Raw genomic sequence first — 9,990 nt, forward strand, 5'->3', positions numbered from 1 at the left:
CAAAGCCTTGGGCTGAGCACTTACATGACCATCTGGCAGTTTAGTAAAACAGCAAGAACCAAAACAAAAAGCAAAGCCCACTGTTCAGTCGGCCACTCTCTTTGGAGCGTGATGCTGTGTATCTTGTGTGTCTGGTGCCTTTGACTGACCCACTTAATTCCTGGAGCTGGGCTGGTGGGGTTTCTTTTCTCTTTTTGCGCAGGACTTCCGGGTGGTTGTGCGCATTGATTCCTGGGAGTCGACATCCCTGTACCCAAATGGACATTTTGTGCGTGTTTTAGGCAGAATCGGGGACCTGGAAGGGGAAATCGCGACCATCCTGGTGGAAAACAGCATTTCGGTTGTCCCTTTCTCCGAAGCTCAGGTCTGGTTTCCCGGAGTCCTTTGGTCTGGTGAAAGACATTCTGTACAGTTTCTTTTTGCATTTGTTTGTTGTTTGTTTCATTGTTAAGAAGAAAAATCTCTGTACTGTGTAACCACTCAGGAAAGTCACAGATAATGGAAGCAGCTCACTCCTTTCTGTTCTGTGTGTGGACCAGACTGAAGTCAGCTTCAAGTGCAGTTTCCCAGAGCCTCACAGCTCTCAAATTTTTACATTTTCCAACTGTGCTTAAAAATGGTATGTCAGTGGCTTATTGTCAGTATACATCCATCGCCCCCAGCTGCAAAGGTGCCTGGTTACAGACCCTACTGGGCTCCACTCCCTGTCCTAATCACTCACCCACAGGCCTGCACAGAGCCACGGGGAGTAGCTTCTAGGATCCCATACATCTCTGACCTGCGGGTCACCAAGTCATGCTAACGAAACAGTTTTTGTAACCTTTGCAGAAAACACACATTGAATAAACCTAAAACATTAGCTATGTTCATCACTTTATGATCTTTTACAATCCTCATAGATCTTGCATAACTAGATCCATCGTGTGCCTGTGCTGTTTTCTGTTCCGCTTCTTTCACTTCGGACTAGTTCTGTGTGTTGATGCAGCTAGGTCTTCCTAGTTAATGGCAAGTTATTGCATATCAATGCACTCTGCTTACGTCTTCCTTAGTTGTTGGGCAGGGGACTGTTTTTCAGTAGTAGAAGAAATGCCACTTCAGACATTTTTCTAAATAATACTTTTTTTTTTCTTTTGCATCATTTTTCTTGGGATGTAATCCTTAAAGTAAGATTACCAAGTCAAAGGGCATAAAAAATTTAAGTGGCTTTTATTTGTATCGGCAGATTATTCTCCAGAACAATTGGACCAGTTTGCATTGCCATCGAGAACGTATGGGTGTTCTTATTTTCATTATAGTCTTTGACCAAACAGGAGCTATAATAGTAAAATATTTTAGGATATTTTACATTATTAAATTTTTATGCTTAACATTAGTTTCTGGAAATTATTGTTGACTTGTTTTGACAGCTCTTAGTGAAAATGTTAGAATAAAATAAAGCATGGGGTAGACTTCACAGGACTAGAATTTTCTCTTCCCGTTTAGCCTACTTAACTGCAGATTGATGGCCTAAACAGGTAATAATAGAGAGAAAGTGCCCTAGATTGGTCCTACTTAAATTATCTTTAAGGAAGAGGCTTTTAGTACTTGGGACATGTTGAGGTTTTTTTTCAGATCTTGACTTGAATTAAAAGCTCCACTGCATTTAAAAAGTAGATCATTTGAAAGTGGGCAAGAGGTTGCACTCTTTCTAAGCCACCATTCATCCTTGTTCTGGCCTGCATAACTAAAGAAGCTGCTGGAAACTGGCAGACTGTAAGCGTCCTCAAAGACAGGGGACTGCGTCTTTCCTATTGGCTCCTGACCTTTCCAGAGCCTAGCACAGTTCCTGACACACATTAGGCACCTAATAAATAATCATCGATCAAAAGAAGTAAACGGGTTAATTGCAAAAGGTAACAGGGAATGAATGGGATTTCTGTGAGACTGCAGTGAGAATGTTCCAGAGCAGAGTTTCATAGGAAGCTTGTGCTGCGAGAATTGCTGAGTATCTGACTGTCATCATACAGATGTGTGAAATGCCAGTCAACACACCAGAAAATCCCTGGAAGGTGAGTCCAGAAGAGGAACGAGAACGGAAAGACTTGAGGGAAACCCATCTCGTGTTCAGCATTGACCCAAAAGGCTGCGAAGATGTGGACGACACGCTCTCAGTCAGAACCTTAGCTAACGGCAACTTGGAACTTGGGGTCCACATTGCAGACGTAACGCACTTTGTGCCACCAAATTCTTACATCGACATCGAAGCTAGGACAAGGTAATGCGTTTTGAGACCAGCGGTGTGAATTCATATTTGAGACCCTCACCTAGTTCATAACTCCCTATTTTCAGAGTCTCAAACCAAAGATTTCCCAGTTTTGTGCAATTCTGCAAATCCCTTCTAGAAAAAAAGGGAAAAGGAGGTCCACTTCCTCTTTCCCTATAGACAAATAGTTCCTTGATCAATTTACCTTTCCTTTTTTTTTTTTTTAACAGAACCTTTTCAAACCCACTTTCCTTCCAAATTGCGATGAGTTAAATTTTTCCTGGATGGATACTCTTTCCTATAAATACTGGCTCATTACACTCTAATTTTTCTTAGACAGCTAAGATTCATGTCACTTTTTCTTTCTTTTCTATATCAGTGGAAAAATATTCAGCCCAAGGCAGTCTCCCTTAGAAAAGTGGGAACGTGGGAATAGCTCCATTACCCAGTCTGCTGCGCTTTATGAAAAAGCAACAGCCTTGGGGGATTTGCACTGCCCACGGCCCCTGTGGCCAGCTGAAGGTCACACACCCACGTATGTGTCGTTCACAGGGCCATCACTTACTATTTAGCGGACCGTCGCTATGACATGCTGCCCTCCATCCTCAGCGCTGATCTGTGCTCCCTTCTGGGAGGCGTTGATAGGTGAGTTTGTTCATGATTTTTTTTCTTCCATCACCAGGGCTTGTCTTGGCTCTTCTGTGCTGCCCAGTGCTTTGCTTCTGGTCTCTTTCTCCTCTTTTGAATACGCTCTGCCTCGCTCTGCCCCGTTCCCTACCCCCGTTTTTCCCCTGTGCCTAGAGCGCCACTCATTTGTAGGCGGTTTTATTTCTCTAGACTTCCCTGCCCTTCCTGTCGTCTTTTCTGTACGTCTAGCTGTGGGGCCGCTTCTCCCCCTGTTGCTGGCTTTTTAAAACTCAGCTAAAGGCTAGGAACAAACGTGGATGATTTTGTGCATATATATTCCCTGGCTGAGGCTGTTTTGTATGAGGACCATGAACTTAGGGAGTCTTTTATTTGTGGTAGTTAACATTTATATCTGTCTTTGAATACATAATAAAACCATATAGTCCAAAATTTATAGGTTCCAAAAGATATTTCATGAAACGCTCCCCTCCTGTCACTTTCCCCCAGTACCAAGTTTTTATGTATTTTTCTGGATATGGTGCATATACACACAAATGTAGACATGTGGTCTCTCTCTCATACACAGATTATGACGTTATGTGTATGGATGCTGTTCAGCTGCTTGCTTTTTATTTCTCTTAACAGTGTAGCTTGTCAATCATTCCATATTAATAACAGTTGCTTGTCTATGGAAATTTGGATTGTTCTCAGTCTTTGGCTATTACAAACAAAACTGTACTAAATTACATGGAACATAAGTCATTTCATATTTTTAAAAGTAGAGTATAACTGACAGATAAATTCCTAGAAGTGGCATTTCTGTGTCAAAGGGTAAATGCATTTGTGTTTAGATAGATGTAATCAAATTGCCCTCCATAAAGATTACACCAGTTATATTCCCACCACTGATGTATGAGAATGCTTGTTCCCCAACAGCCTTACCAACACAATATGTTGTATTTTTTTTATCTTTGCCAATTTGAGATGAAAATGGTATCTTACTTAGGTGGTTTTAATTTGCACTTTTCCTATTATGAATAAGGTTAAACATTATTGTGTATATTTAACACTCATGTATGTATGTATTCTTTTCTGTTTCTATAAAAGGAACTCTTTCAGGTTCCGTTTCTTTCTTTTTGTGCTCTCCATCTGTTATTGATTTGTTAGAATCCTTTACATATTAGGAAAATTAGCCCTTTGTTTTTATATGAGGTGCAAATGTTGCATGTGTTTTTAAACAGTGATGGTAAAGTGGGTCTTTATTAAGTGAACTTTTTTTGCTAATTAACCCTCCATTGAAAGTTATATGATAGTTCATTGTTATTCTGTAGGATTTGAAAGGCTTTCTTCTTTACTAGCAAGCCCACCAGACTTGATTCTCTCAGTGCTACGCTATTGTAACATTACATGTGAACTCGTTTCAGATTTGCTCAGAGCTCAACAGAACCTAGACTAACTTTGTTGTTTTAATTTTAAATAATTTTTGAGTTAATGGTGGAGTGTTTGAATTGAGACATTGGTCCAAAAACCTGTAGCATTATCATTTCTTTTAAGTTACATTTAGGGTCTATTCTACGTGCTTCAAAAATGGAAGAACTGAATAATGATGTCAGTGTTACTGGTTTTATAGGTATGCCGTAAGTGTCATATGGGAATTGGATAAAACCTCCTATGAAATTAAGAAAGTGTGGTACGGCAGAACCATTATTCGATCAGCATACAAACTATTTTATGAAGCAGCCCAGGAACTGCTGGACAGAAACTTCCACATTGTTGATGATATTCCAGAATTCAGAGACTTGGATGAGAAGAGCAGACAAGCCAAGCTAGAGGAGTTGGTGTGGGCCATTGGAAAGTTGACTGAAATAGCACGCCACATCCGGGCTAAGCGAGACCGTTGCGGGGCCCTGGAATTAGAGGGGGTAGAGATTCGTGTTCAGCTGGATGAAAAAAAGAACATCCATGACCTCATCCCCAGGCAGCCCCTGGAAGTCCACGAGACAGTGGCTGAATGCATGATCTTGGCCAACCACTGGGTAGCCAAGAAGATCTGGGAGAGTTTCCCTCATCAGGCCTTGTTGCGCCAACACCCTCCTCCACAGCAGGAGTTTTTTTCTGAACTGCGAGAATGTGCTAAAGCAAAAGGCTTCTTCATAGATACACGGTAACTCCTCTCTTGAGGGGGCAGAGGAATGGAGGGAGTTCTGTACACTTATTTATCTTATAGTAGTTCCTAAAATGGGAAGCCAGATCTTTGACCAAAAATAGAAAACTTCTTGGCTCTCTTCATTTACTACAATGTAGGTATAGAGATTAAAATTAAAAGAAGTTTATTTAGACATAATTTTGATCCACTACAATTTGTGATGCAGAAGTAAGGGACCCGTTACTCCTGGTTTAATTTCATAGACCCCTTTGGCAAATACCAAGAAGTAATCCTGTTTATTTCAGTGCTTTAAAAATGCAACTTATCTTTGAGGCAACATCTAAAATACCACACCAAAGATAAATGTATACCATCCCTTCATAGAATGAGACATTTTTATCTGCCCCTCTTCCAGAAGAAAAGATTTTCCCTATTGAAAATGCTGTACAGGGGCGCCTGGGTGGCTCAGTGGGTTGAAGCCTCTGCCTTCGGCTCAGGTCATGATCCCAGGGTCCTGGGATCGAGCCCCACATCAGGCTCTCTGCTTAGCGGGGAGCCTGCTTCCTCCTCTCTCTCTGCCTACTTGTGATCTCTGTCTGTCAAATAAATAAATTAAAAAAAAAAAATCTTTAAAAAAAGAAAATGCTGTACAGGGGTTGGCTCAGTCAGTAGAGCAATGTGACTTTTTTTTTTTTTTAAAGATTTTATTTATTTATTTGATAGAGACACAGTGAGAAAGGGAATACAAGCAGAGGGAGTGGGAGAGGTTGAAGCAGGCTCCCCACCGAGCAGGGAACCTCATGCGGGGCTTGATCCCAGGACCCTGGGATCATGACCTGAGCCGAAGGCAGACGCTTAACGACTGAGCCACCCGGGCACCCCTGTTAGTTTCATTTTTAATATTCTATATTTCTGGGTTTTAAAGATTATTTGAGTAAATAAGCAATATTCCCTGTCCCTTTCTCTTTAAAAAAAAAAAAAAAGGGGGACTGCACCTCAGGTTTGGTTTAGTTCTGTTTTTTAAGTCCCTCTGGCTCAGTAATTTTTTTTTTTTTTTTTTTTTTTTTAAGATTTTCTTTTCTTCATTTATTTGACAGAGATCACAAGTAGGCAGAAAGGCAGGCAGAGAGAAAGGAGGAAGCAGGCTCCCTGCCAAGCAGAGAACCCGATGTGGGGCTCGATCCCAGGACCCTGGGATCTTGACCTAAGCTGAAATCAGAGGCTTTAACCCACTGAGCCACCCAGGTGTCCCTGGCTCAGTAATTCTTGATTTTCAAAAAGTCCATTCTTTGATCTGTAAGGGATTAATCGTATTAGGAATTCAGTTCCACAAAAGTATTTGACACCTACTATGTGCTGGGCATTAACCTAACCACATAGGTATCAGTACATGGTTCTTTTTTTTTTTTTTTTTTTTAAAGAATTTATTTATTTGACAGAGAAATCACAAGTAGGCAGAGAGACAGGCAGAGAGAGGAGGGAAGCAGGCTCCCCACTGAGCAGAGAGCCCGACGCGGGGCTCGATCCGAGGACCCTGAGATCATGACCTGAGTCGTGGCAGAGGCTTTAATCCACTGAGCCACCCAGGCGCCCCACAGTACATGGTTCTTAACTACTTTGGAAATATTATTTAAAATTATACACTTTCTTAGTTTCAACCTTAAAAGCAGACTAGACTTCTGTAGTTGAAAAGAGTTGCATCTAAAACGTATCCAAAATAAAATTTCTTCAGAATGAAAGATTGCCCTTAGAGTATTGACTTGTACATTGTTGCTGGGGACTAAATAAAGGTCTTTCGGGTTTTTTTGTCAGGTCCAATAAAACACTGGCTGATTCTCTGGATAATGCGAATGACCCCAACGATCCCATCGTAAACAGATTGCTGCGATCCATGGCCACGCAGGCCATGTCTAACGCACTTTATTTCTCTACTGGGTCGTGTGCGGAGGAAGAGTTCCATCATTATGGTGAATGATAGCATTCTTTTGTGTGACCATAACCTTGAGCAGGTCATTTAAAAAGTATTTTTTGTTGTTGTTGATTTCCATCTTTTGGTTTCTTTTTGAAGGCCTTGCATTAGATAAATATACTCACTTTACGTCTCCGATAAGAAGATACTCAGATATCGTAGTACACCGATTGCTGATGGCAGCCATTTCAAAAGATAAGAAAATGGAAATTAAGGACAATTTGCTCAGCAACAAAGATCTTGAGGAATTATGCAGACATATCAACAACAGAAACCGAGTAAGAAGGGATTTTAAATTCTCTTCCATCATCTCTTTTGCTTAGAGAGTATCAGCTTTATTTTGTGATGGAATGAAGGGCCATAGAGTCTAGCACATTAAATTCTAGCATTATTCTACCCAAGGAAATAAGGTGAAAAATTGTAATGTCTCTTGTGTTGCTCTCAATATTTACAGATGTTACAAAGTCACTTAATGTGGGTTTAGGAGATTTGACAATAGGTCAGATGTTTTTCCCAAAACAGGACTGTAACAGACCACACATCATCTCACCACCCAAAGATAGCCATTATTCACTTTTCCAGACCGTGATTTTTATTTATGACAAATAGGGTAGCATACCTGCTCTCTGAAGTCTTTTGCACTTGATACATCTGTTACTAACAATATCACCTCAGAGTAATGACAGGTTTCTTTTAGAAGCTGCTTTGTATTTTATTTCCTGTTGTTGGCTAGTGGCTACAGTATTGTACAGCATAGAAGAGAGCATTTGGTGATACAGAAAAATTGGAAACTACCTCAGTATTTAATACAATTTTTGTTTCTTGTATTCTAGTTCACTGCTGTGCATTATTATAGTCACTAGCCATGTAGGCTAGTGTTCCGTTCTGCCCAGATTGTTGGGCAGCACTGTTGTCCTGGGCAATCCAGAGGACACCCCTCCTTGTATATACACCTTACTGACTTCTCAGACAGTTGCCCAGATTGCTGACTTAGAAGGTGTGCATAAGTAAATCTTCGGTGCATATGACCAAATTGCCCTCCGGGATAGCAGTACTAATTTATACTTGCAGCAGCACGATTGTGGTAGGACAGACAAAATGAAGGGGAGGCATGGATTCAGATACTTTCCTGTACCTGAATGAACTGTAAACAGAGTCTAAGTCACATGTTATTTTCTTAAAGAATTAATTTTCTAAAGGACATTTTTAGGCAATGTTTGCTGGATGGTTAGGTTCCCACAAAACTGACTGAATTCATGATAGGGAAGAATATTTGTATTAATACTTACTAATACTTTAGTAAGTCCAGCCTTTTTAAAGACGTCGTTTCTGTGCGAGTATGAATTCTGCGTTTCCCCTGGGGATGTCCTGGTGTTTTAGACTGCTTTGGGTTGTGCTGCTTCTTCCAGGCAGCCCAGCATTCTCAGAAGCAATCCACGGAGCTCTTCCAGTGCATGTATTTTAAAGACAAAGACCCAGAGAATGAGGCACGTTGCATATCTGATGGGGTTATATATTCAATTAGAACAAATGGCATACTCGTATTTATACCAAGGTATGTTACATCTAACATAATAGTTGTTAAGAAATCATAGTCATAATAGAGGCACCTGGCTGGCTCAGTTGGTTTAAATATCTGCCTTCAGTGTCTGTCATGATCTCAGGGTCCTGGGATCGAGCCCCGAGTTGGGCTTCCTACTCAGCCAGGAGTGTGCTTGTCCCTCTCCCTGTGCCCCTACCCCCGCTGTGCTCATGGTCTCTATCAAATAAGATCTTAAAAAAAAAAAAGAAATTACAGTTAAATTAGTGTAGAACACAAAGTCTGTGTCAGATGTAACTTGTTAAAATATAACAACTATTTGTAGGTACAGATGTACGTACTGTAAGAGAATAATGCACTATAAAAGTATAAAAGGAGGAGCACCTGGATGACTCAGTTAAGCATCCGACTCGATCCCAGCTCAGGTTGTGATCTTAGGGTCCTGAGTTCAGGCCCTATGTTGGGCTCCTACTTAAAAAAAAATTATAAAAGGAGATTAGCATCTAGTACATCTGTATTAGTGTTAAGAAAGGATTTTACTTCCTTATTTAGCAAATAGTTTTCCACCTGCTCAGTGAAATATTTGGAGGTGAGAGGAAAAGTTGGTTTTAATCTAGAATAAAAACTAGCATTCTAGATTGAGGGTACAAGATTTGTATACTGAGAATACATTATCTCTGGATTTTTATTCTGGCAATGATTCAGGTTTGGAATTAAAGGTGCCGCTTATCTAAGAAATAAAGATGGTTTGGTGATCTCATGTGGCTCAGACAGCCGTTCTGAATGGAAACCAGGATCCCTTCAACGATTTCAAAACAAAATCACCTCTACCACAACAAGCGGGGAGTCTGTTACGTTCCATTTGTTTGACCATGTAACAGTAAGTCCGTATTTACATTAAGCCTTGCTTTCAATGTCGTGTATGAAGAATGAGATTTGGTAACATGCCTTTTCTCCTCTGTGATAGGTGAGAATATCCGTACAGGCCTCCCGTTGCCATTCTGATACAATCAGGCTTGAAATAATAAGCAATAAACCATACCTGATACCAGATGAAGACCTTTTTCAGCAGAGCTCCCTCCTGTTAAAGAGTGATTTAGTGAAGGAAGTAACTAGATCTGTGGAGGAGGCTCAGCTTGTCCAAGAAGTCAAAGTAAACGTCATTCAGGAAGATTATCAGAAATACTGTCAAACAAAGGGAAGAAGCCTATACACACTCCTAGAGGAGATAAGGGACCTAGCTCTCCTGGATGTTTCCAACAGTTATGGAATGTGAAATACTCTTTTTGCTTCATTAAAATAACTGTTTTGTGAACACTTTCAGCCTTCTTTTTTACATTAACATCTAATGTTCTTTGTCACCTAATGTTCTAGTCATTTGGGATTCAGTCGATAGTTCACCAAGACGCAGAACATTTTCTCATCATTAATTAGAGCTTCATTAAAGAGCTGTTAGGTCCCTGTGG

At 40.5% G+C, this 9,990-nt stretch overlaps 1 protein-coding gene across 11 annotated transcripts in view; it reads left to right on the forward strand.

Annotated features, from left to right (window-relative positions):
- DIS3L (DIS3 like exosome 3'-5' exoribonuclease) overlaps positions 1-9,841 on the forward strand; it is a 33,125-nt gene extending 23,284 nt beyond the window's left edge. For 6 of the 11 annotated variants that reach the window (XM_047736603.1, XM_047736606.1, XM_047736601.1 and 3 more), the window contains 9 exons: positions 203-406; positions 2,007-2,254; positions 2,795-2,887; positions 4,500-5,033; positions 6,828-6,982; positions 7,084-7,262; positions 8,394-8,539; positions 9,230-9,404; positions 9,492-9,841. In XM_047736603.1, the coding sequence (XP_047592559.1) occupies positions 203-406; positions 2,007-2,254; positions 2,795-2,887; positions 4,500-5,033; positions 6,828-6,982; positions 7,084-7,262; positions 8,394-8,539; positions 9,230-9,404; positions 9,492-9,800 (2,043 nt within the window). In that variant the 3' untranslated portion in view covers positions 9,801-9,841. The remainder of the gene's footprint in view (positions 1-202; positions 407-2,006; positions 2,255-2,794; positions 2,888-4,499; positions 5,034-6,827; positions 6,983-7,083; positions 7,263-8,393; positions 8,540-9,229; positions 9,405-9,491) is intronic. The other 5 variants (XM_047736604.1, XM_047736602.1, XM_047736599.1 and 2 more) reach the window with 2 other exon arrangements.
- The last annotated feature ends 149 nt before the right edge of the window (positions 9,842-9,990 follow it).

Source organism: Lutra lutra, chromosome 7 (assembly GCF_902655055.1).
Source record: "Lutra lutra chromosome 7, mLutLut1.2, whole genome shotgun sequence".
Lineage (NCBI taxonomy): Eukaryota > Metazoa > Chordata > Mammalia > Carnivora > Mustelidae > Lutra > Lutra lutra.